This window comes from Schistocerca nitens, chromosome 9 (genome assembly GCF_023898315.1).
Source record: "Schistocerca nitens isolate TAMUIC-IGC-003100 chromosome 9, iqSchNite1.1, whole genome shotgun sequence".
NCBI classification, from domain to species: domain Eukaryota; kingdom Metazoa; phylum Arthropoda; class Insecta; order Orthoptera; family Acrididae; genus Schistocerca; species Schistocerca nitens.
Window position 1 is genome coordinate 368,251,175 of NC_064622.1, and position 27,921 is coordinate 368,279,095.

General features: G+C 43.2%; 1 protein-coding gene across 1 annotated transcript in view; it reads left to right on the top strand.

The window, feature by feature from the left end:
• The first annotated feature begins 16,162 nt into the window (after positions 1-16,162).
• The window catches only part of LOC126204442 (protein takeout-like), a 72,701-nt gene continuing 60,942 nt past the window's right edge, over positions 16,163-27,921 (top strand). The window contains exon 1 of the mRNA XM_049938831.1: positions 16,163-16,255. Within this exon, the coding sequence (XP_049794788.1) occupies positions 16,165-16,255 (91 nt within the window). The 5' untranslated portion in view covers positions 16,163-16,164. The remainder of the gene's footprint in view (positions 16,256-27,921) is intronic.

Here is a 27,921-nt window from a genome sequence, read left to right on the forward strand (position 1 = left end):
GTTTGTCCGTTTCCTTTTGGAGTATTGCTGCGCGGTCTGGGATCCTTACTAGAAGGGATTAACGGAGTACATCGAGAAAGTTCAAATAAGAACAGTATGTTCTATATTATCACGAAATAGGGGAGAGAGTGTCAATGACATGATACAATATTAGGGTTGAACATCTTTAAAACAAAGGCGTTTTTCGTTGCTGCTAAATCTTCTCACGAAATTTCAATCACCGACTTTCTCCTCCGAATGCGAAAATATGATATTTTGTTGGCGCCGACCTACATAGGAAGAAACGATCATCATAATAAAATAAGGGAAATCAGAGCTCGCGCGAAAAAATGTAGGTGTTCGTTTGTTTCCGTGCACTGTTCAAGGTTGGAATAATTGAGAACTACTGGGAAGGTTATTCGATGAACCCTTTGCCAGGCACTTAAGGGGCCCCGGAAAGCCCTCACTTTCCACTGTTAAAATAGCGTTTATAACTTACATGTTTTCTCAGAAAGTATTTCAACTACGAATTGAAATTTTTACAGGTTATTTATCGGAGTATTGGCTACAACTTAACAAAGGGATTTTTAAAAACTTTAGTTGAGTTGTCAGAGATTAATTTTTTCTATTGTAATGAAAATTCACTACTTTTTGTGGCGTTTTTTGTTTATAAATTCAATAATACACCGATTTTTTTAAAAAAATGGTGTGTTAAGTTAAGCAGAACGGACTATGTGACATTTCCTGAAAATTTGAAGCAAATTGGTTTGGTAGACCCTGAGTAAACATGTAATTGTATAAAAAAATAAAACTTTTGGGAATCGAGCGACAAAGTTTATACTACCTTTTTAGTGTATTTCAGGCCCATAGGACGGATTATCTTCATCTTCCGCAAACTCCTCCTCCAGCTTCTTCTTTGTCCTCCTCCTGTTTACTCTGAGGCTATTTACAGCCCTTTCAGCAGCCCAAAGACGTTGCTTGTCTAAAGCAAACATCGTTCATACCGTGTGAAACCTATCTTCCTATCCATATTTCTAAATACTTTGCACCTTACAACGTTGCCATCATTGAAAGTAGCAACAGCATCATACACACCAAAGTGAAGTCTTTCTATGCAAACAAACACAATCTTGTGGATTCTTAACCGTATAACACATTTTACGCTTTCATTGGAGTTTTGAGTTTTTCCGTGTACACACTTTTTTAACAATTCAGGTGCTCCTAAGTATCTGAAAATAGGTTTTATTACCTCCATTACAGCATCACCCGAACTATGTTTACGGGTGTACACTTCACCAGTTTGCAATCTCTCGCTGTACTTACACCAACTGTTTTCTCTTTTGGGACACAAGTAATTGACGGGGACTATCATCGGTTGAGAAAGTATGAAAAAAAAAGAGCCCAAATAGATTTCTTCATTTCATCGACACTGTGTGTCTTTTGTCTAAAAGTCATTCCATAATAGTTCTTTATTTTGTCGATTACACTGTCAGGTAACCTTCCCTTCCCATCCAAACCTTTACCAGCACTGAGTTTTGGTTTTTGTATGAAGCTTCCAGTCGTCGAAGTCTTGATCCCATTCGTTGCTGTACGAGTCCAAACACTCAAATTTCTGTACTACAACATCATCACCATAGGGTTTCAGTTCTTGAATGTGATTGAAACTTTTAGAATCACCGTTATCAAGGTAATCCAAATATCGCACTTTATCACATGCAACAGGACGTTGAAATGTAATAGCAACACCAGCCACTTACACTACTTCACTACTGCCACTATAGTTAGCTGTGAAATTATTTGCATGTGTATCTTTATTTCTTTTGTGGATACCTGCAATATTTAGATATTACTGCTATGTCTAAAACTTTCCCTGCATACATACTGCTGGCAGATACTACATCATGAAGAGATGTGTGTCCCCGTTCATGCCAGGTACCATCGAATGCTGCAGTCAAGTCTCTGTTACCACTGTTTTCTATTACTGCCTCTTTCACAGCTTGCTTCATACATTCTATACATGCATCGGCTATTTTAGACCCTATAAATCTATTACAGTTCGTAAACTTGGTTGGGGGATTTTGGAGATTCATCATGCCACAGAAAGCTGCACCTGCAATAGCACCCTTACGAACAGTAAGCAAATCATAAACAAATCTAATGATGTGTTCATAGATTTTGCTACAATTTTCTTCACTTGGAGTTATTACAACACTGTTCCAAAAGGTGGTCATGTGTGAACACCTATCGCACTTCAGTTCCATTTCACTGGCAAGACCTACGTGATTTTTGTAGAGATTTCCAGACCAACTTCATTACACTGAATACCTCTTACACAGTTTGTAACAATTTCGCTAAGAACTGACATATCAAATGTTTCATTCATATCCGATTCGTCCATAAAACATTCATACTTTTCACTAACTGAACCAAGCTTCCTCTGTGAAGTACTTCCTTTCTAACTTTCATTGCAATGGGCAAGTGTACCAGCAAGGTTCTGTTCACACACTTGGTTAGCGTGTTTATTATTTACCGTAATAACACCAACCTTTGGCTTTCCAACGTTTCTGACTGGCTGACTAACGCCAACAAGTGGTCACCAGCTAAAAATAAAAATAAAAATTAAAAAAACCGGCTATTGACACCCACTACGGAACTCTACAGGAGACACGAAGTAAAACGCAAGAAAGGTGTGTCCAATAAATTTCATTAACACGCAGAGATTCAGAAACTGATCTACCAAAGCACTCGAGTGAGACTAAATATTTCATACGAATCACTCATGTAACTTGCAAGAAAGGTGATGTGATGGCGCAAAACAAAGGTAATTGAGTAAAATAATGGCAATCTTTCATCAGTATGGCCAGGCAACAGAAGAAGATCATGTAGGACGACCATACAGTCCTCCTGCTGTGGCATTCAATACTGAAAACTACATGGGCATCCAGAGAGCTGTCGAACACCCCATAGTGGGCTCACTCACGACAAACACCGGCAAAGAAAACAATTCCTTTCAGTTTTCAGAAGAATAGGGCTTGCATACTCTCTGAACCTTGTTTAAAAAACAGCACATCCCGTTTTCTACTCAAGAACTAAATCCTGCAAAATACTCGTGTTGTCATCAAGAAACTTTTAATTTGCGTAATTCCTTGTTTCTTCAAAGAAAGCCTACTAATACTACAGTTGTGAGTTGATAAAGTTGTGCAAATGACACAATCTGGGGAAGATAGCTCTGAAAAGAAATTCCTAGAAAAATTTCTCGCCCCCTACATAGCACTGAGGCAGGTAGATAAACCTAATATCCTCACGCGCTACTTTATCTACTGGTGACAACAGAAATATACAGTTTTTTATGTAAACGAAAAACGTAATCTGCCTTCAAACGTGTTAAATATGGGCAGAATCACAGCACAGCCCACTGCAAAAACCCAAACTTGAAGGCAACTTTCACAAATCGCAATGCCAAACATACGGCTAATTACCGGAAATGTCTGGTTAACCAGGAGCTGCTCCGAGTCTACAAATATGTAATGAGCAAATCATGGAAAACTAAGGCACGGGACAGAGCAGTAAATCAGACTCTTCTTGCATCCAGTTTGAAACAATTTTATTCGCTGTCAAGCAGAGATTCGACAGACTCTAACTCAATATCCACACCAAACAACAACCACCCCGCTGTTACTCCTCGCTTCCGTACAGCGATGCCAAAATTCTTCCTAGTACCCAAAATCTCGTGGCCAGTTTTACTTTTATGCCCCCGAGCTTTCAACAAGCATCATACCTGCCATTCGACAAATCCCTGATCTAACCTCAAAATTCAATAAGCTAAAAATCATTACTGCCCTGCAGAAAACAGCAGTCAAGCTCCGACAAACTACTAATGCATGCGTTCAGATTTCGATCATCTGTAGTGGAGTTTTAAATTTTTTTCAATAGTTTCGATAAATAAACCCATCACTATTATGAACTGGAACGCCACTGACATTCTAAATCAACGCCTTCAAGTGGAAGAATTCTTCGACTCAAATCACTTTTATATAGCACTCATCAGCTAAACCCATGTTCACCCGAACCAAAGATTTAGAGTCAGGAACTGCATTTCCTACAGGACTGAGCGGATTGTGGGGCCACTGTGTTTGTAAAAAATCGAATCGCCCACAAAAAGATCACCACTCCTAAGCTGACCACAACAGAAGCAGCTGCAACTGGAATGTGCATAAACAGGAGACAGATTAGGGAGAATCTTGTCTACCGTGATTACCTCCCACACTAAGTGGGAGAGGTTCAACACACTTGTTTCGGTCCAAGGCTCTGCAGTCATGGACTGTGCGGCTGATCCCGGCGGAGGTTCGAGTCCTCCCTCGGCCATGGGTGTTTGTGTTTGTCCTTAGGATAATTTGGGTTAAGTAGTGTGTAAGCTTAGGGCTGATGACCTTACAGTTAAGTCCCATAAGATTTCACACGCATTTGAACACTTGTTTCAAACAACACTTCACCGAAAGCTGAACTAACCACACAGGTAATTTCCATCACGTCATCAAAGCCTTCACTGACATCTTTACAGGACTCTGTACCACATCCACCTCTATATTAGCCCATTAATCAGCCCGGAAATTAAAATTTAATAACTGAAAAAAGACACTACAGGCGAAGCTGACAAACCTATTGCGACCGACTTCGTAAGGAATGGTTAAGCTGAAAAATTATAATTTAATCAGAACAGCACAGAAGACGAATACGGAAAGAATCACTTCGTGAAACGGAACAGAGTTGCCAAAAATTATGGCACATAACAAAGTGAAGAAATCACATAAGAATCAACGATCAAGCCCCTCCATGGATGAGATGGATTAGTTTATGACCTCGATAAAGTTGGGGTCATGCCGGACTCCCTTGAAGCCCAATTTACCACGTCCAACACTAATGAAGCGAGGAATCTCGATCATGAGGAGATGGTCTTCAGATCAGTACCAAGAGCACTTGGGATCAATATTACGCCTTCATTTCCACCAATTACATCTGAAACTGTGTATGGGCGCCTTAAAGTCATGGGAAAGAAAAGGGTCTGTGTGTCTGACAATATTACACTACCGCAGTTGAAATATGAGTCATCAAATAGCATCGACTTTCTCACAAACATTTACAACGTCTACCTTCAAAAACTTTTTCCCTAACCTGAAATCTTGCCAAACAACCTACGAAAGCCAGGAAATAAACAGTTACTTTCGCAAAACGATCGACCGGTTTCCTTTACTAAGCTGTCTTGGAAAAATTTTCAAAAAAGTCATCTTACTTCCCAAACTCAAGACACATCATCATTCCGCAGCAGTTCGGCTTTCGTGGAAAGCACAGCACATCCATGAAGCAATGAACACATCTGCTCAGCGAAGCAGTGTTTTTAGATATCGAAGAATCTTTCGATTAATTGTGACATTAAGAAGTCATTTGAGGTTTAATTCTGCTCAGCTATCTACTCTCACGCTCATAAATCAAGGATAATACTGATACATGGTGAAACAACGCTCTGGTGGGTGGTTTGCTAAATCACCTCGGGGTATGACCATGCGGTGCATTTGACCTGCAGTCGTCGCACGGTGGCTCTAGCAGCTGTCCGCATACGCAGAAGTGTGTTGGTGCATGTCAGAGTACGGTGCAGCGAGTAAGTGTGCAGACGTTTTCAGACGTGCTAATGGTGACTCTGTCTTGAAAATGGCTCAAAGATCACATATTCATGACGTTATGAGGGGTAGAATACTAGGGCGACTGGAGGCTCGTCAAACACAGCAAGTGGTAGCACGGGCCCTCCGTGTGCCACAAAGTGTGATCTCACGATTATGGCAATGATTCCAGCAGGCAGGAAACGTGTCCAGGCGCTACATTACGGGACGCCCACAGTGTACAACACCAGAAGAAGACCGACATCTCACCGCAGATGGCCACGGAGTACTACAGCTAGCCTTGCTCGGGACCTTACCGCAGCCACTGGAACAGTTGTCTCCAGACACACAGTCTACAGACGACTGAACAGACCTCCAAGGTGCATTCTACTGACCCCTGGTCACAGGAGAGCCAGTAAAGCCTGGTGTCATGAACACAGTACATGGTCATTGGAACAGTGGTCCCAGGTTATGTTCACGGACGAGTCCAGGTATAGTCTGAACAGTGATTCTCGCCGGGTTTTCATCTGGCGTGAACCAGGAACCTGATATCGACCTCATAATGTCCTTGAAAGGGACCTGTATTTAGGTCGTGGTTTGATGGTGTGGGGTGGGATTATGATTGGTGCGCGTACACCCCTGCATTCCCTTGACAGAGGAACTGTAACAGGTCAGGTGTATGGGGACGTCATTTTGCACCAGTATGTCCGCCTTTTCAGGGATGCAGTGGGTCCCACCTTCCTCCTGATGATAACGCACGGCCCCACCGAGCTGCCATCGTGGAGGAGTACCTTTAAAAAGAAGATATCAGGCGAATGGATTGGCCTGCCTGTTCTCCAGACGTAGCCCCATCGAGCACGTCTGGGATGCTCTCGGTCGACGCATCGCCCACGTCTTCAAACCCCTACGACACTGCAGGAGCTCCGACAGGCACTGGTGCAAGAATGGGAGGCTATATCCCAGCAGCTGCTCGACCACCTGATCCAGAGTATGCCAACCCGTTGTGCGACCCGTGTACGTGTGCATGGTGATCATATCCCATATTGATGTCGGGGTACATGCGCAGGAAACAGTGGCGTTTTGTAGCACATGTGTTTCTGGACGATTTTCTCAACTTATCACCAATACATCTACATCTACATTTATACTCCGCAAGCCACCCAACGGTGTGTGGCGGAGGGCACTTTACGTGCCACTGTCATTACCTCCCTTTTCTGTTCCATTCGCGTATGGTTCGCGGGAGAACGACTGTCTGAAAGCCTCCGTGCGCGCTCGAATCTCTCTAATTTTACATTCGTGATCTCCTCGGGAGGTATAAGTAGGGGGAAGCAATATATTCGATACCTCATCCAGAAACGCACCCTCTCGAAACCTGGACAGCAAGCTACACGGCGATGCAGAGTGCTTCTCTTGCAGAGTCTGCCACTTGAGTTTGCTAAACATCTCCGTAACGCTATCACGGTTACCAAATAACCCTGTGACGAAACGCGCCGCTCTTATTTGGATCTTCTCTATCTCCTCCGTCAACCCGATCTGGTACGGATCCCACACTGATGAGCAATACTCAAGTATAGGTCGAACGATGTTTTGTAAGCCACCTCCTTTGTTGATGGACTACATTTTCTAAGGACTCTCCCAATGAATCTCAACCTGGTACCCGCCTTACCAACAATTAATTTTATATGATCATTCCACTTCAAATCGTTCCGCACTCATACTCCCAGATATTTTACAGAAGTACCTGCTACCAGTGTTTGTTCCGCTACCATATAATCATACAATAAAGGATCCTTCTTTCTATGTATTCGCAATACATTACATTTGTCTATGTTAAGGGTCAGTTGCCACTCCCTGCACCAAGTGCCAATCCGCTGCAGATCTTCCTGCATTTCGCTACAATTTTCTAATGCTGCAATTCTCTGTATACTACAGCATCATCTGCGAAAAGCCGCATGGAACTTCCGACAACGTGGACTTACAGATCTGTGTCGTGTGTGTTCCCTATGTGCCTATGCTATTAGCGCCAGTTTTGTGTAGTGCCACGTTGTGTGACACCACGTTCTTCAGTTATCCTTAATTTATGAGCATGAGTGTACATCACGTGGTGAAAATGCTGAAGTCATTTAAAAAAAAGAAAAAATTTATGTAACGATCCAGAAGTCCAACAGCCAACTGAGGCCGAAACCAGCCGGAATACCTCAGGACTCCATTATGGAAGGAAAGCTCCGCAGCTCTGGTCATAGACGAGACAGTCGGGACCGACTGGAAATCTGTATCTGCATCAATACTCCGCAATACTCGTGTCATCCTCAGCCAATGGCATCATCTGAATGCAGTATGGAGGGAGCGACGTGAAGACAGCACAGCGCACTCCCGCCCGTTATCCGCTTCGCAGACCTTGGAACGACTACTTCTCATTGACGTAGCTCCTCAGATGGCATGACGAGGCTGAGTGGACTCCGATCCAGTCCTCCCACCAAGAAAAAAATCACTGGCAGTAGTGAGAAGTGAACCCGGGCCCTCTGCATGGCAGTCAGCAGCGTGATCACATTTTTGTTTTTTCCTTCCTATTTCTTCGTCGTTTTTCTTATGTAGTTCTATGCGGATGTCACATGACATGCCTCAAATTCCTTCGATGAACACTTAACTCTGTTCTTTAAAAAAAAAAAATCAGAGAGGTGGCCAATCCCTTGACAGAGTACGCTGAGTTACGATGCCGGCACGTTTTGGCGTTGTTCCATCTTTGTTTGCAGCTGGCGTGCTGCGTCAGTTTGTGAACGCAGCATGATGTTCGGCTCAACGCGTCATAGGCGGCGCGGTCGTCGCTGGGAACGTCGGCGTCGGCGCCTGCAATGACGCGCCGAGCTGAACAACACCCTGCGCTTGCGAGCTGATACAGCACGATCGCTCAGCTTCGGGAGCGGACTTCCGTTATGAACACCACCCTTGATTCTCTTGATAGAAAGGACATCCCTTCGTGACGTGGAGGGCAACTCTCGTTGTCCGCAGACGACACTGCTATAGGAGAAGATCAAATCACAAATTCAAGACCCGCAAATTACTACATAACCTTGAAGAAATTCAGAACTGTGCTTCTTTGGAAACTTACCACTAAAGGCACCAAAACTTAAACCATTATATTTACAAACAGACACTTCAGGATAATTCAGTTATTACAAATGGAATCATCGTGCCATGAAAGACCAGTATCCACAAATTTTTTTTCTCGCTATGGTCACTTGTGGCTCTGAAGAATGGTCCTTCGAAGGTAATACGATATTGGAGAAAGTACAAGTTACGCATATAAAATAATTAGGCGTAATCATCTATTACAAATTAACATTCAAAAATCATTTCGACTACATCTGCAACAAAGGAAATCGCATCTTCTATCAGCTGCATCCGTTGATCGAAGGTAATTCATTCACCATCAGGACTAAAGTACAAATGTTTCTTCCCACTATGAAGGCTTATGGCTCTGAAATATGATCCTTAGGAAGAAAACTCCCCATCGCACTCACCTCAGATTTAGTAGTAAGGTTGCCCATTGGATATCCCGTCAACAACTGAACACAGATCAAGTATGAAAACAGGAAGAAGGTGTACTGAACTCTGGAAAAAAGAAGCAATATAGAGAGAGTGAACGATCGAACTTAAATATGTATAATATCGAGGGATAGTAATGTGAGTGGTCACGGTGTTAAACTGCGATGGAAGAGATCCGAGTTCGAATCTCCCTCGTGAACACTTTTTTTTTCACAAAATTACGAGCTATCCGCCCGGTCATTGACGTGTCTGTTGGCTGTGTTCAAATTTGCGTATATGCCGTGGTGTAATGTCCGATTGCAACAGCACGTGTAACGAAGGGACCTGCAGTCGTGCGTACCTCCCATTTATTCTACAGAGGTACCACATATTATGCCTCTTTTGTTCCGTATGGGAAGTTTTCACTCTTGAATGCCTTCGTTATAACGTAGTTTATACTTGTTTATTTGTTGTTTTCATATCTGTCAGAAGTCTTTGCGGCATTTCGCCTGCTCTCACTACTCATCACATTTACTTGTGACAGTAATACACTTAAGAGCCAAAGGAATTGGTACACCTCCCTAATACGGTGTAGGGCCCCTCCGAGCACGCAGGCGTGCCGGAACACGACATGGCATGGACTCGACTAATGTCTGAAGTAGTGCTGGAGGGAATTGACACCATGAATCCTGCAGGGCTGTCCATAAATCGGTAAGAGTACGAGGGGGTGGAGATCTCTCATGAACAGCACTTTGCAAAGCATTCCAGATATGCTCAATAATGTTCATTATTGGGGAGTTTGGTGGCCAGCCCAGCAGAAGTGTTTTAACACGGAAAAGTGTCCTGGAGCTACTCTGTAGCAGTTCTGGACGTGTACGGAGTCCTGCTGGGATTGCCCAAGTCAACTGTAATGCACAATGGACATGAATGGATGCAGGTGACCAGACAGGATGCTTATGTACGTGTCACCTGTCACAGTCGTATCTAGACGTATCAGAGGTTTCATATGACTCCAAATGCACACGATACACACCGTTACAGAGCCTCCACCAGCTTGAACAGTCCCCCGTTGACTTGCAGGTTCCATCGATTCACGATGTTGTCTCCATCTCCATACACGTCCATCCGCTCGATACAATTTCAAACGAGACTCATCTGACCAGGCAACATGTTTCTAGTCCTCAACAGTCCAGTGCCGGTGTTGGCGGCCCCAGGCGAGGCGTAAGGCTTTTGTGTAGTGCACTCATCAAGGGTACACGAGTAGGCCTTCGGCTACGAAAGCCCATATCGATGATGTTTCTTTGAATGTTTCGCGCACTGGCACTTGTTGATGGCCCAGCATTGAAATCTGCAGCAATATGCGGTAGGGTTGCACGTCTGTCACATTGAACGATTCTCTTTAATCCGTCCCGTTCTTACAGGATTTTTTTCTGGCCGCAGTGATGTCGGAGTTTTGATGTTTTACCGGATTCCTGATATTCACGGCACACTCGTAAAATGGTTGTACGGGAAAATCCCCACTTCATCGCTACTTCGGAGATGCTGTGTCCCACCGCTCGTGCGCCGACTATAGCACCACCTTCCAACTCATTTAAATCTTGATAACCTGCAATTGCAGCAGCAGTAACCGATCTAACAACTGCGCCAGACACTTGTTGCCTTGCCGGCCGCTGTGGCCGAGCGGTTCTAGGCGTTTCAGTCCGGAACCGAGCTGCTGCTACGGTCGCAGGTTCGAATCCCGCCTCTGGCATGGATGTGTGTGATGTCCTTAGGTTAGTTAGGTTTAAGTAGTTCTAAGTTCTATGGGACTGATGACCTCAGAAGTTAAGTCCTATAGTGCTCAGAGCCATTTGAACCATTTTTTGAACAGAAATGGAAACAACAAATAACGGGTGTGAACTTTATTACAAAGAAGTAATTCAAGAGTAGTAAGATGTTGTAATTCTACGGAACAAATGGGAGGTACGTACGTCTGGAGGTCCCTTCGTTACACGTCGCTGTTGCAAACGGACATTACACCACAGCACATACACAAATTTGAATACAGCGAACAGGCACGTCAACTACCGGACGGACAGTTCGTAATTTTGTGGAAAAAAAAGTTTTGTTCACGAGAGAGATTCCAATCTGGGTCGTCTCCATTGCAGTCCAACACCGCGACCACATGACCACGACATGCCTCTCACTAATATCGCTCGATGTTGCACATATTAAATCTGGACCGTTTACTGTTTCTGTTTTCCTTCTTTTTTCCACAGTTCGGTACACGTTCTCCCTGTATTCATATTTGATCTGTGTTCAGTTTTTGACCGGTTACCCAATGGCCCAACTTACCACTAAATCTGAAGAGATACGACGGGAAGTTTCCTTTGGTAGAAGGCAATACTAAGATAAAGAAAGTACAAAATAAAATGTCTCTAAGCACTATGGGACTTAACTTCTGAGGTCATCAGTCCCCTAGAACTTAGAAATACTTAAACCTAACTAACCTAAGGACATCACACACATCCATGCCCGAGGCGGGATTCGATCCTGCGACCGTAGTGGTCGCGCGGTTCCAGACTGTAGCGCCTAGAACCGCTCGGCCACTGCAGCCAGCGAGAAAGTACAAAATATGCAGATCAGATTCCTACGAATAACAACAGATGCATTCCGTTACCTACCAAACACATTCATACTGGGCTCAAAATCCCGAAAATTCATATGTCAGTTCAGCAGCAAGCTCAAAAGTTTTGCGCACATGACACACTTAGCCCCATCTATTCCATAGGATAAATCCTTTCTGGTCCCAGAAACAAATTCCCAAGAATTATTCTTGACCGTCAGTTCAACTTTTAAATCTCCATCAATCGCACACCGACATAAAAACAATAAAAACGCTTAAAAAACTCAGTACTCGTAATCACTTACAAATCCTCATTTTCGTACAGTACATGAACAAGATTCAGTAAATAGGGTAGAATGCTAGAAATTTTCGGGTGTACTTGAATTGGAACAACCATATTATTAAGCTTTCCAAACAATTAAGTGCAGCTACTTTCACTGTTCATGTAATTGCTAGCGTTAGAAACAAACGAATTAACTTCCTGACATACTGGGTATATATCCACTGAATAATGTGTAATGGAATCATTTTCTGGGGTAATTAACCACTTAAAAAGAAAGTAATGATTGCACAAAGTCCAGCAGTCTGAATAATATGTGGCGTTCAGCCACGTTCCGTAAGCATATAGGCACATTTTAACTACACCATCACAATACATGTATTCGCTAATGAAATTCGTCATAAATAATCCGTCACAATTTGAGAAGAATAGTTATGCCTATACTTACAACTGTGGAGGGAAAATGACGTTTATTACCCATTATTAGCCGGCCTGAGTGGCCGAGCGGTTCCAGGCGCTTCAGTCTGGAACCGCGCTCCCGCCACGGTCGCAGGTTCGAATCCTGCCTCGGGCATGGTTGTGTGTGACGTCCTTAGCTTAGTTAGGTTTAAGTATTTCTAAGTTCTAGGGGACTGATGACCTCAGATGTTAAGTCCCATAGTGCTCATAGCCATTTGAATCTATTATTAAAGACGTCAGTGGCTGAGGAAGGAGTACAATATCCAGCAACAAAAATTTTTGATCATTTCCCCAATAACCTAAAATGTCTCATAGGTAGCAAAGTAAGTTTCGAATCTAATGTAAGATCATTTCTCCTGGACAGCTCCTTCTACTCCATGGACGAATTTCTATTTAACAAAATGGTAGCCTGTAAAATAATTTAAATTGATGAATAAAATAAATTAGTTTTAAGAGCGGATACATGGGTTGGACTAAGAATAATGTGTTCATTAATACATATCCTGTAAACTGACTCGTTCCATTTCATTTCAAAGAAAGAATCGTTCAAGGAGTTAAGTACCGTTTGCTGCCTCGAATCACATTCAAATTTTGTCGAATGGCTTTGAATGGTCCCTAGCTGTTACAAGCTATGCTTTAGAGCAAAAACTGCGGTCGCGCTGCGCGATCACGTTCAATGGGAATGCAGCCGCACAATATACTGAGAGAAGGGTTGAAACGTCTGACGGTGTCAGCAGTGTCAAAGGTTGTCTAAAATATCATCCTGTGACTCATCGCACTGCTCAATGTGTAGGAATCAACGCCCCAGGTAAAGAAGTGGTTTTATTGACGCCCTGTATGCCCTCTGAGGCCTAATGGCGTCTGAAATGTTTTCGTCGCCCACGCATAAGAAAACAACGTGATTTCAACGCCGGGTGTCGCCGTTCTGACCTCCATTACAGAGACGTCAAAGGAAGACGTGGGTACGTGGTGTTGTGACCACCTTCTATCCAGCCGGCCGTCGTGACCGAGCGGTTCTAGGCGCTTCAGTCTGGAACCGCGCGACCGCTGTGGTCGCAGGTTCGAATCCTGCCTCGGGCATGGATGTGTGTGATGTCCTTAGGTTAGTTAAGTTGAAGTAGTTCTAAGTTCTAAGGGACTGATGACCTCCGATGTTAAGTTCCATAGTGCTCAGAGCCATTTGAACCAACCTTCTCATCCTGTGGCACGGCCACTGTGGCGTTAGGTAGAATTTTGGGGAAATTTGGAGCCAATGTGACATCATTGTCCCACCTTACAACTCACATGAATCTGTGAGCTGTGAGCTTTTTCCCACGTTTGTCGATACCTTACTGTTTAAAGGGTCGCCGAGACCGATGGTGACGTCGCTGGGCGACACGCTTTTGCACGATCACAGAGGAAAGCTGTGGGTACCCTCGAGCCAAATTTCAAATTTATGCGTCGCTGTGGGAGGTAATGAAAAATGATCCTTTAATCACGTTGTGCAGTGTAAATTTTGCACACTATACCGTGCGATTCAAAGTCTTTGCGACAAACGCCAGGCTGGTGGTGATAGATCATGTCATAGGGAACAACTTTCGTGGAAGACAAAATATTTGCTGACGCTTTCCGGAGACGTCATGCATCGTTTAAGATCGGTTATGCCCCTGGGAGTTGACAGGACATAGGTGCTATGCGTCGTTCAAATGTAATGTGGGTTGCCTATCATCCAGTCATTGGTGCCACACGAAAGGCGGTAGGCTGCTGAAAATTGAAGTTCCTGATTCACTTCTAAGATCATTCTCCGCTTAGTGACAGTCATTCTTATGGTTTTCTTATTGAAAATGGTTCTATCAATTTACTGAGCTGGGTAGTTCGGTAAAATCTCGTCGTCCCAGGATCGGCAGACACTAAACGACACACAGCGTCACTGGAAAGGGTCAGAGAACATTTTGTCTCTAACAATACTAATGTGATCAAGTATTCTGCTACTACACTTTATAGCTGTGGCCGAGCGGTTCTAGGCGCTTCAGTCTGGAACCGCGCTGCTGATACGGTCGCAGGTTCGAATCCTGCCTCGGGCATGTATGTGTGTGATGTCCTTAGGTTAGTTATGTTTAAAGTCTAGGGGATTGACGACCTCAGATGTTAAGTCCAATAGCGCTTAGAGCATTTGAACTATACTTTATGCACATAAGGAGCGAAATTTCGTTTTCTCTGCCTCGTGATGACTGGGTGTTGTGTGATGTCTTTAGGTTAGTTAGGTTTAAGTAGTTCCAAGTTCTAGGGTACTGATGACCATAGATGTTAAGTCCCATAGCGCTCAGAGCCATTTGAACCATTTTTTGAAATTTCGTTATTTGGTAACCTTCCCTGTGTTATACGAGGGCTATTCGGAAAGTAAGATCCGATCGTTCACGAAATGTAAATCATTGTGAAAATCAAAAAGTGGTTCAAATGGCTTTGAGCACTACGGGACTTAACTGCTGAGGTCATCAGTCCCCTAGAACTTAGAACTAGTTAAACCTAACTAACCTAAGGACATCACACACATCCATGCCCGAGGCAGGATTCGAACCTGCGACCGTAGCGGTCACGGGGTTCCAGACTGAAGCGCTTAGAACCGCTCGGCCACTCCGGCCGGCGTCAAAATCAAAATGGCTTCTTTTGCAGCAGTTAGCTACACCGTCCAGCTACTTCTCTGCACAGTCGCCGCTCCAACTTAGACATTTGTAGTACCGTAGTACCAACTTTCCAGTACCTTCGTCATAGAAGGCAGCCACTGTGCTTGCCATAAATTCTCTACGCTGAATTACAGCTCATTCTCTGTGCCAAAATGTTGACTTCATAGCCAGCGGCTCATGTGAGCAGAAATGAAACTCAGGGGGGCGCGGGTGGGGGGCGGCAATTATGGGCTGTATTGTGAATGATCAAACACTTCCCATCGTTCCCATCGAAAATACTGCAGGAGCGTCTTCATCGCCCCTGCAGAGAGCGGCAGAGAACTGCCATGAAGAAGGAAGCATGTGACAGCTATGTTATGCGGGATGCATGACATCAGGCGAAATCTCTCGCCAGGCGCTCATACTAGGCGGGAGACGGTATTTATGTAGGCATCCTTACAAGCTCACTGTGCCCTCATAACTGAAAAGAGCAACATAACGCGATCGACGGGCATACTAAAGACACCACCCAGCACACTGTCATCGGATTGCCACTGTGGTTTCCATTTCGCTCTCGATCGGACCTTGCTTTCCCAATATTCCTCATAATTTTAATAGCCAGCAGCACAACTTCCTACACACTAGGGCCTCGTCTGCAACAACCATCACAGCACCGCATCGAGCACAGGCACTGAGTTCCGTAATACAGGTGTCTCCGCTGTTGATAGTGTACATTTACGCGAAAGCACAGAAACACCTGCGCAGGCTCGTCTTCTGGACGCGAGGCGCCTCTCGCCAAAAGATGGGGCTCGTTCATGGCCGGAAGCAGTGTAGAGTCTGCGGCCGCGCGCTCGTGTCGTGTAGGCCTCGCGCCTGTGTGAAGAACTCTCGGGCTTCGAGAGGACGCGCGGACAGACGGAGGCTGGAGTCTAGCTGTTGGAGGGGTGTCTAGGAGGGGGAGGGGAGGGAGAGAGGGGCGGCGTTATATAGTGGCAGCGCGCGTGGGCGGCCGCAGCCAGCATGAGGACCCCGGCGGAGGCAGCGTCAGCGGCGGCAGCCCTTCTGGTGGCGGTGTGCGCGGTCGCGGCAGCAGCGGCGCCCAACGAGCTTCGTGAGTACTCCAGCCGTCTAGCGGCTGCATCGCCACTGTATAACTAGGCGTGTGGGTGCTTCTGGCAGTAGCGAGAAAGGTTAAACACAGGGTGTGCGTGCGTCCCTGAGTCGACTACCAACGTCAGAAATTGTACATCGATACTCCGCAAGCTATTTTACTGTGTGTGCTGGGGTTTGTTTTTATAATCACTATCTTTTCCTCCCTGCCCTGTCCCACACTTGCATCGCAGTGAGAAGAATGTCGGTATCAGGGATGTTACTACGCGTTTTGCCCTAGGAGAGAATTTAAAAATGCGCCCCCTCCTTTTTTACTACCAACGGTCTCCCCAATATACTTCCCCCCCACCACCACAACCACCACCATCACCACCAACATCCAACGGCAAAACAATGCAAATGTCCTATTATATTTTCAATCATTAAACTAAGGCGATCAGACGTTCTCATTTTCCGTGGAAATTTCTCAGCATTCACGCTTTGTCCTCAGTTCCTTTAAACTGATTGAGGAAATAAGTATCCTCAATTTCTTATTATTTTTTGTCGTCAGTTTTTGAGGTGTATTTATTTCTCCTCTTTTTCATTAGTTGTAGTCGTTTTCTCAATTTTTTCGCTTTTTGATTTTAAATCAATTTTTTTCGCTCTTAGCCACCTAGTCTTGACTATTGAGGAAATAAATGTCCTCAATTTCTCATTATTTTTTGTCCTCAGTTTTTGAGGTGTCTTTATATCTCCTCTTTTTCATTTGTTGTAGTCGTTTGCTCAATTTTTTCGCTTTTTGATTTTAAATCAATTTTTTTCGCCCTTAGCCACCTAGTCTTGACTAAGAAACGGCTCTGGTCGGTTATCTTCGTATCTACAAGGGGTGGAAATTTAATAGTGACAATTATTTATTTACAATTTGTACATAATCGATACAAGATTCAAAGTTTTACTGACGTTCAAAATAGTCACCATCATCGGGTATATAACCCATTGTCAGTGACGTTGAAGTCGTAGGACACCCTTAGCAGAGCCCGTTGTCTCGATATTTCGAATGGAGCCGTCTACTGCTCGACGAATCTGTGTAACAGTTCTGAAGCGAATGCTATGAAGTGCTTCCTTAATCTTAGGAATCAAGTTCAAGTCACAAGGGCTCAAGTCTTGGTAGTGTGGTGAGTGGTACAACGACAATTTCTCCAGGACCTGCCCATCATTTCCCAGGACAATTCTCGGACTCATATGGCGCAAGTTGTGACTGATTTGTTCGATCTATGAGGTTAGGAATGCTGTACTAGCCACCATACTACCCAGACTTGAGCTCTTGTGACTTATACTTGATTCCTAAACTATCAACACAACTGGGGCTCCTTAGGATGTCCTACAGTTTTCATATCGCTGACAACGGATTATACGTACTCTAATGCTGGTGACTATTTTGAAGGATAGTAAAACAATGAAACATGTATCTGTTTTGTATAAGTTCTAAATAAATAATTACCACTATTATAGTTAACAACCCTCGTAAATTACTAAACGGCTTAGCAGGTCAATAGAACCCGTTCCAAGTTGCAGGCTGGCTATGTACCAGCCTCCAGGAGGAACAAAAATTTGATTTTCAGTATTTTGTATTATAGTTATTGACCGAATTTAAAAATTTAAAATGTTGTAATTTAGAGGTAGGAGCTTATGTTGAAGGTTAAACACGGTAAGGCAAGTATTACGGTCTTGAGGCAGCATAACTCAAGGCGTGCAAATACTCAGATTACATTCATCTAGTATCTGAGGATCAGAGCACTTAGTGACTTGCAGAAAACTTTACGATACTTTTTCTGGTTGACCGTCCCCCCCAAAACAATGATGAAAGGAAAAAAGTTTATCTGCCTACTACATTGTCGCTTTTGTTGCGGTAATACTTCAGTAGTAGGTATGACGTTTCACTTTTTTCCTTCTTTACCACCGACTCTAGTTCGCAACACACTTTGCAGTCTGCACACATATTACTGAATGCTCCTATAAAATTGTATCACTGTACGAAACACATTTAAGAAATTATGATAATTACTCAGGCGCCTGAAGAAATAGCTTTTGCTTAAAACGAAGCGCCAGTTACCCAGACTATCCTCATCCAGTGTATGATAATGAGAGTACTTAGCGACTTCCAACCAACTCATCATAATCATCATCTTCTTACATGGACTAGGTGTTGGAATCGCTTGTTCCGGCCTTCATCATCCATCTAACTAACTCTTACGAGGTCTGGCTATTTCTCTCTTTCCAGTCGGCCGATAACTCATTATCTTTCTTCTTATTTTTTCTGTCATTCTATTAAGACGAACCTTCCATTTCATTCTATTCTCTTCTGTCCCGTCTTTAACTGAAAATATTTTCAAATCTGATGTTACTGTCTCAAGCCTTATTTTATTCATTTTATTATAGCCTCCTATATATCTCATGAACTTCATCTCTGCTGCTTCTCTACGTCATTTTCCTTTTGTTCTTAATGTGCACGATTCGAAACCACATACAAAACTAGGTACAGCCGTGTTCCTTTCCTCGTTTTCCCTCCCAAAGTTCCAGTTGTTAAGCAGATAGCTTGATATTTATTAATCTTGTTCTTAATGTCTTTGGCATGGTTAAACTAATATCACATCCTAGATAATTGAAGTGGGATGCTTGTTCTAAAATGTTCTCATGTATTATTATTTTGGATCTCACTGGTTTCTTTCCTTTGAAAGCTATTACCTTTGTCTTATTTGCAGTAATAATTCAGACGTAATATACTGCGCTTTGGCTCAATCTATATACTACTCTTTGTAAATTATCTTCTGTTGCTTGTATATAAGTATCTGTTGATGAGCGTATAACAGAATATTTAATGGTACGCTAGATCCTTTTTTAATTCCCAAGTGTATTTCATCTTTCCACTTCATAACTAGGTCGTCAATATATAAACTAAATAAAGTGAATGACAGAGTACACCCTTGTCGAATACCTTGGTTTATTAAAATTTCTTCTGACTTTTGTACCGTGAACTTACAACTATTTTTGTATTTACGTATAGACTCTTTATGGTATGAATAAACTGAACCTTTCATTTCTAATACTTCCCACAAAAGGGGTATTTTTACCTTATCAAAGGCTTTCTCAAAATCAATAAATGATAAATACGTTTCTAAGCCAAATTCCCCACTTTTTTTCAATAATTTGTCTTATTAGTAATAAATTATCACTACACGATTGTTCCTTTCTGAAGCTTGATTGTTCCTCTGAGACTGCTATATCAGCGATATCCCTTGATTAAGAATGTTCCCACAAATTTTATGTTCTGCATTTATCAGACTTTTCCTCTATAAATTCCTGTGTCGTTCCTATCGCCTTTCGTAACACAGAACACACATTTAAAAAATGGAGGAAGCAAAACTGTAAGCATAATTTTAAACTTTTCTCTCCCTGAAATGCAACACATTACCTAATTTGTAAAGTGATCAGAAGTTTATAGCTGTTTTATTCATGTGAGTTCGATTCTTTACGGAATTTGAGGTTTACCGGTTACCTCTAATTTCTCTGATTCCCTCGTCGTGGTCATTTCGTGAGACGTCTGTGACAGCAATATATTGCCCCACTCTTCCCACAGCATATTCTCTCATAATTTAATAATAAATACTTTCGTTATGCAGAACGCCTCTCTTGCAGAGTCTGCCACTGCAATTTGCTAAGCACCTACCTAATGTTCTCGTATCGACTAAAGGATCCTGTGACGAAACGCGCCGCTCTGTACTGGATATTGTGTATTTCTTCTATTAGTCCAACATGGTGAGGGTCTCAGACTGATGAGTAAAACTCAAGAATCAATCCAACAGGAGTTGCATAAATCACTTTTTTTTTGGGTTGAATTACTTTTTCTTCAGATTCTTCCAATGATTGTCAGAACGGTAACCGTTTTCCCCACAATTTGTTTCATGTGGTCATTTCACGTTAGGTCGCTGCCTAATAGATCCTCTACGTATGTTACAGTGGCTACTGTTGACAGCGATTTGTAGCCAGTAGTGTAATCGCACAGTAGCGGCCTCATCGCCTACTTGCGCGAAATACGTTACATTTTTCTACGTTCAGGGTCAACCAATGGCCCCTGCTCCAGTTCCCGATCCTCTTCAGGTTTTCCTTCAATTCACTGCAGTCTTTTAGAGTTCTTGCCTTCCTACAAACCACTGTCCCTACGAACAGCCTCATAGAGCTTCACACCTTATCCTCTATCTCAGTTATATATTTTGTAAACAATAACAGTCCTATCTCTATTTCATGGAGTATTCTTGAAATTGCCTTTACGTCTCTCGATTTTGTCCCATTAAGAGCGACGTGTAGAGTGCAAGGAAGTCCTGAATCCAGTCACAGATCTGGTCCGATACTCAACGAATTTGTACTTTGTTCACCGTAGTATAACAAATGACTTCCTTCAGGAAGGAATGCGACATCAATCAGAGCGACAATGTCTACAGCGGTCTAGATTGCACGGACGAAGAGAGCGAGCAGAGTTTCGCAAGGTCTCTGTTTGCAGCATCAATGTTGTTTTTCATTGAGGAGATATTCGTTCTCCAAAATTATATAGACAAAGCCCATTTTCTTGAACTTTTTTTTTCTTCCGATATAGCCTCCGTAGGACAACAAACGGCCCATTTATGGGTTGCATTTTCCTCTTCTCGTCGCAGAACCTCTTTATAATTTCCTTTCTTCCCTCACGCTCTTCTTCCGTGATCCTCAGTGTCCCCTTGTTTGCTCCATTTTTGACTCTCTATCCTTAATCGACGATCTCTAAAATGTTGGTCTGTGGGTATTTGCTTTTGCAGTTCTCCTTCCCTTCCAGGTTAGTCCCTAATCCTTTCTGAGTTCAATAACCCACATTATTCTTGTCTTTCCTCTTGTCCTACTAGTTGTTTCTCGTACTCTTTCGGTCGTTCTATCGAAATTCATCGTGTTCAATGTCCCACAAATATTTCACTTTTCAGTCTGATTTCTCTTGATACTGTCGTCGTGTTCCCGTGCAATTTCTTCCCCGAGGTCTTCACATCCATCTCTCACCATTTCTTTTAGGACCCAATATTTTTCCTCAGTATTTTTCTATCTTATTTTTCTAATTGTTCTGCAGTCTGCAGAGTATCTTCCTAGTGTCATTTCCTTAGTCGCATATAGTACTGCATTCTTCACTGTTGCTTTGAAGTACCTGATCTTTGCGTATCTGTATATTGAGCAAGCAGTAAAGGAAACAAAAGAAAAATTCAGGGTAGGAATTAAAATCCACGGAGAAGAAATAAAAACTTTGAAGTTCGCCGATGACATTGTAATTCTGTCAGAGACAGCAAAGGACCTGGAAGAGCAGCTGAACGGAATGGACAGTGTCTTGAAAGGAGGGTATAAGATGAACATCAACAAAAGCAAAACGAGGATAATGGAATGTAGTCTAATTAAATCGGGTGATGCTGCGGGAATTTGATTAGGAAATGAGACGCTTAAAGTAGTAGATGAGTTTTGCTATTTGGGGAGCAAAATAACTAATGATGGTCGAAGTAGAGAGGGTATAAAATGTAGACTGGCAATGGCAAGGAAAGCGTTTCTGAAGAAGAGAAATTTGTTAACATCGAGAGTAGATTTAAGAGTCAGGAAGTCGTTTCTGAAAGTATTTGTATGGAGTGTAGCCATGTATGGAAGTGAAACGTGGACGATAGTTTAGACAAGAAGAGAATAGAAGCTTTCGAAATGTGGTGCTACAGAAGAATGCTGAAGATTAGATGGGTAGATCACATAACTAATGAGGAGGTATTGAATAGAATTGGAGAAAAGAGAAATTTGTGGCACAACTTGGCTAGAAGAAGGGATCGGTTGGTAGGGCATGTTCTGAGGCATCAACGGATCACCAATTTATTATTGGAGGGCAGCGTGGAGGGTAAAAATCATAGAGGGAGACCAAGAGATGAATACACTAAACAGATTCGTAAGGATGTGGGTTGTAGTAGGTACTGGGAGATGAAGAAGCTTGCACAGGATAGAATAGCGTAGAGAGATGCATCAAACCAGTCTCTGGACTGACGACCACAACAACAACAATAACAACGTATAACGCTAAACCTCTCTATTATTCACTCACTACTCTTGTTTCTTTCTGTGAATTACTCTCCTAGTCATTTATATTTGTCTAACTGTTTGACGCTGATCTGCAACAAAACGCAGTGCATACAGTTTCTAAAAGGAAACATATGAAAACCAATCACTAGGTAATCAAGTAATGGCTGATTCTAATATTTATTTTATTTTCTTAGGACTGGAGATAGATTAAAACCTGTCTTGGAAGAATCACATTCATAACTTTGTTAATGAACTCATTACTGTTGTTATACTGATGACACTAGTCTACCGTGCGTGTGTCGCTGAAACGCGAAGGCCTGCTCACTTCCAGTCTGTTACGTCCTAAGGTATCATATTTTGGAGCAACTCTGTACATTCAGAAAGAACATTCTTAACTCAGAAAAGTGCGGTCAGAACTACCTGCTATATCAATCTGGAACTTCGTGGAGAATATTTCTCAATCGCTTCGAAGTTAAAATTTGGCCACCGCTTCAGATATGTTCCTTCACGTGATTTTTGATCAGTAATAGGGATATGATACTATGCTAACTGTCCCCTATCATGCACTTCTCAATAGTTTGCAGAGTATGTGTGTAAATCTTGACGTAAACAAAGAATAATACAAAAGTAAGTTCCGCAGTCGCTGAGTGAACGCTGGACAGAAAAAAGATTTACAGTCGCATAATATTTCATTAATCATTGTTCAGGGATATTTGCGCTATTCTACACGTTTCATTATCAATTGGATTCAAACTGAACTGAAAAGCTTGAGTGATAAATCCCAGATTTTCAGATCGAACTTGGAAACGTTCCTTGTGACACACTCATTTAGTTCTGTACAGGAGTTCCTCTCAATCATTTGCTGCAGCGTGTTATCAAGCAGTAGTGCGTCGCGGTCGGGAAGATAGCAGTTCAAACCCCCGGCCGACAACCCAGATTTAGATTTTCTGTGGTTTCCCTAAATCGCTTATGGCGAATGCTGGGATGGTTCCTTCGAAAATGATACAACCATTCTACTTCGCCATCCTTCCCTACCCAGAGCTTTTGCTCCATCTCTAATCGCCTTTCTATCGACGGCACATTAAATCTTAATATTACAGTTTTCAACTACCGCCAGCTGTGGTTCCATAATCAGTTTACTGGCAACCAGTTTCGACGAAACACTTCGTCATCATCAGGCCCGATAAATACTGTACATAATGGCTGAATTTTCGCGAAATACATCAGAAAAAAAGTACCACGTGAAAATAACCGGTCTCCGAGTCAGCTCTTGTAGCAAGCAACCATACTCGGTGAGATCCCAAATAGAAGGTTATTGGCAGTCGGTTTCGTCAATACATTACTCACCATAATGCCCTCTAAATATATAGTGGCTGAACTTTCCCGAATGACGTCAGTCAGAAAGTACCAAGCGAAAATAACAGGTATCCACGTCAGCTATACATCTGTTTGCGGTCTCCCCGTGTGTGGTTGCTTACTGCAAAAGCTGATAATGGTTATTTTCACGTGGGACTTTCTGATTAATGTCTTAGGAAAAAATCAGCCACTATGTATGTAGACTGCCTGTTGATGACAGTCTATTGTCGAAACCGGTTGCCAATAAACTGATAATAAAATTACAGTTCACGATAATGTTCAAAATTGTAATATTCCTATTGGCTGTTGTCCTCTTCACTTACTTAACAAGGATGGATATGTCGAAATTAAACGTTGATCTTTCTTCTGTCCGTTTGTAGTGTATGACACCAGTCTGCATGATACCAGATAATTGAAAATAAATGTGTTCTTACATAAGTTTTTTTTAAGGTCATTTCAAGACTGTTCTTAGTTTTCTTCTGTCAGTGCAAATGGAATAAAGTTTATTTTATTTTTAGTTAAAGGAATTTTATCGAGAAAGCAAGTTGGATAGACGAAAATGCTCTGCCTCTTTATGTGAGTGGGGTAGTCGCGCGAAGCAAACGCATTGGTGAGCAAAGGTTTGGCCAAATCGGAGAATTTTGTCTGGATGTAAAAACTCCTTGCATGAACCGCTTGTAAATCACCAAAAAAATATTGTTTCCATAATTACAAATCAAGCTGGGGATGGTGAAGGACTTTGTAAGAGCACTTCCACAAGATGGTGCCGCTTTAAGTATCGTTCTATGACAGTTCTCTTCATCAGCCAAGAATTCACAAATTAATGGAGGATCACGAATTTCAGAATGGAATGAATGTTAGAGAAAAAGATGCAAGGTCTGGAAAAGGTGCGCGGACTGCCTGTAACCGAAAAATATCTAGGGAATAAAAAACATCCAAATAACAAGAACATTGTCAAAAGTATGTTGGAAAATTTGAAGAAGTTGAATTAGAACATGAGTGAACAAGTCCATTTCCTACTTTCCCAAATTGACATATTTTCGGAAAATCTGCGACATTGTAGTGAAGATCAAGGAAACTCTTTCACCAATACACGAAAGTTATGTAGAAGAGGTACCAATGAAGACGGAATGAGAGTGTTACCGACTATTGTCGCACGTTGAAAGAGTAAAGTAAAAGTGAAGTTCCTATGAGCAAATAAAAAAAATGGTTCAAATGGCTCTGAGCACTATGGGACTCAACTGCTGTGGTCATTAGTCCCCTAGAACTTAGAACTACTTAAACCTAACTAACCTAAGGACATCACAAACATCCATGCCCGAGGCAGGATTCGAACCTGCGACCGTAGCAGTCACACGGTTCCGGACAGCGCGCCTAGAACCGCGAGCCACCGCGGCCGGCAGCAAATAAAAAAAGAGTTTGAAAGTTGCATGCAACATAGTACTCACAATGTCCTTAAGAAAACTGTTTGCAGTATGTTTGGTTCATGCCAAAACATTGCACAGTAAATATAAAGATACAGGTCGTCAGGAGGAATGGCCAGTGCTCAGAGATATGAAAGGAATGATCACTAGAAGCAAACAAGTCCATTAAACGTGGGTCCTAAAACGCATACCTTAAGAGTTATGAGCACTACTTCAGCTTCCATACGGTGAAACAAATCTGTTTTACTGCAAACTCTTTGATTTCCACGTTTTGAAAGAGGTGGTACTATGGACCAAGGCAAGAAAAACGAAGTTCAGTACACGTGGACTCTTAAAGCCTTAAGAGCTATGTGCACTTGTTCAGTAGAAGAAATGTGTTTCACAATAGCGAAGCTGAACAAGTGCTCATAGCACTTAAGAATGCATTTTTTTTCTTGTCTTGGTCCATACTATCACTTTTCTTAGTAAGGAAACCAAAGAGCTTACAGTAGATGGGATTTGTTCCACAATATCAAAGAAGAGGAAATGCTCATAACTCTTAAGGTATGCATTTTAGAGCCCATCTTCACTTTTTTTGCTTCAAATGGTCGTTGCTGTCACAACCCTGAATATAGCCGTTCCTCCTGAGACGCCCTGTATAGACCAATAGCTTTAAAATATGAGATTACATTTTGTGGAAAATCCTGACCTGATTGAATAAAATTAAATTAATTTTCAAAAGAAGCATTACAAATATATTCTGGAATATTTATTTTTATAAAATTATGTGACAAAAAATTTAAAAATGCTGGCTTGTGTTGTTTTGCCTGCTATCCGAAGGACCTGGGGTCGATTCCCAGTACTGGCCACTAGTGCAGTCAGCCCTCTGAGGCCAATTGAGGAACTTCTTGAGTACGCAGTAGCAGCTCCAACGTCAAGAAAGCCAAAAAGGCGACAACGGCAGGGAGAGCGGTATGCTGACCCCACGCCCTTCCGTACAACATCCAATGACGCCATTGGCAGAGGTTGACAAGGCGGTCGATCGGTCCTGATTGGCTAGGACCAGAACTCGGGGCTTTGCTTTGCTTGTGTTATTTGTTGTATATGCTATTTATAATTTTTCTTTTGTATTCTTTTTAATTTTCACATTCCTTTTTTTAAAATTTATTATTGGCCTTCTGCGAATTACACTCCTGGAAATTGAAATAAGAACACCGTGAATTCATTGTCCCAGGAAGGGGAAACTTTATTGACACATTCCTGGGGTCAGATACATCACATGATCACACTGACAGAACCACAGGCACATAGACACAGGCAACAGAGCATGCACAATGTCGGCACTAGTACAGTGTATATCCACCTTTCGCAGCAATGCAGGCTGCTATTCTCCCATCGAGACGATCGTAGAGATGCTGGATGTAGTCCTGTGGAACGGCTTGCCATGCCATTTCCACCTGGCGCCTCAGTTGGACCAGCGTTCGTGCTGGACGTGCAGACCGCGTGAGACGACGCTTCATCCAGTCCCAAACATGCTCAATGGGGGACAGATCCGGAGATCTTGCTGGCCAGGGTAGTTGACTTACACCTTCTAGAGCACGTTGGGTGGCACGGGATACATGCGGACGTGCATTGTCCTGTTGGAACAGCAAGTTCCCTTGCCGGTCTAGGAATGGTAGAACGATGGGTTCGATGACGGTTTGGATGTACCGTGCACTATTCAGTGTCCCCTCGACGATCACCAGTGGTGTACGGCTAGTGTAGGAGATCGCTCCCCACACCATGATGCCGGGTGTTGGCCCTGTGTGCCTCGGTCGTATGCAGTCCTGATTGTGGCGCTCACCTGCACGGCGCCAAACACGCATACGACCATCATTGGCACCAAGGCAGAAGCGACTCTCATCGCTGAAGACGACACGTCTCCATTCGTCCCTCCATTCACGCCTGTCGCGACACCACTGGAGGCGGGCTGCACGATGTTGGGGCGTGAGCGGAAGACGGCGTAACGGTGTGCGGGACCGTAGCCCAGCTTCATGGAGACGGTTGCGAATGGTCCTCGCCGATACCCCAGGAGCAACAGTGTCCCTAATTTGCTGGGAAGTGGCGGTGCGGTCCCCTACGGCACTGCGTAGGATCCTACGGTCTTGGCGTGCATCCGTGCGTCGCTGCGGTCCGGTCCCAGGTCGACGGGCACGTGCACCTTCCGCCGACCACTGGCGACAACATCGATGTACTGTGGAGACCTCACGCCCCACGTGTTGAGCAATTCGGCGGTACGTCCACCCGGCCTCCCGCATGCCCACTACACGCCCTCGCTCAAAGTCCGTCAACTGCACATACGGTTCACGTCCACGCTGTCGCGGCATGCTACCAGTGTTAAAGACTGCGATGGAGCTCCGTATGCCACGGCAAACTGGCTGACACTGACGGCGGCGGTGCACAAAAGCTGCGCAGCTAGCGCCATTCGACGGCCAACACCGCGGTTCCTGGTGTGTCCGCTGTGCCGTGCGTGTGATCATTGCTTGTACAGCCCTCTCGCAGTGTCCGGAGCAAGTATGGTGGGTCTGACACACCGGTGTCAATGTGTTTTTTTTTTCCATTTCCAGGAGTGTATTTAGTGATACATTGCCTGAGCAAACATGGACCCACGGATTAAGTTTAACTAAAATTAAATAGTCTCTCCACAGCATCCACCGAAAATATTTCTCTGCGCTTCTTGTTAGCCAAGGACGAGTGATGGCGTATTAGTTATGATCACAAGACGTCCTACCAGTCTCCTAGCATAAATGCTAAACACAGAGGTGTGACA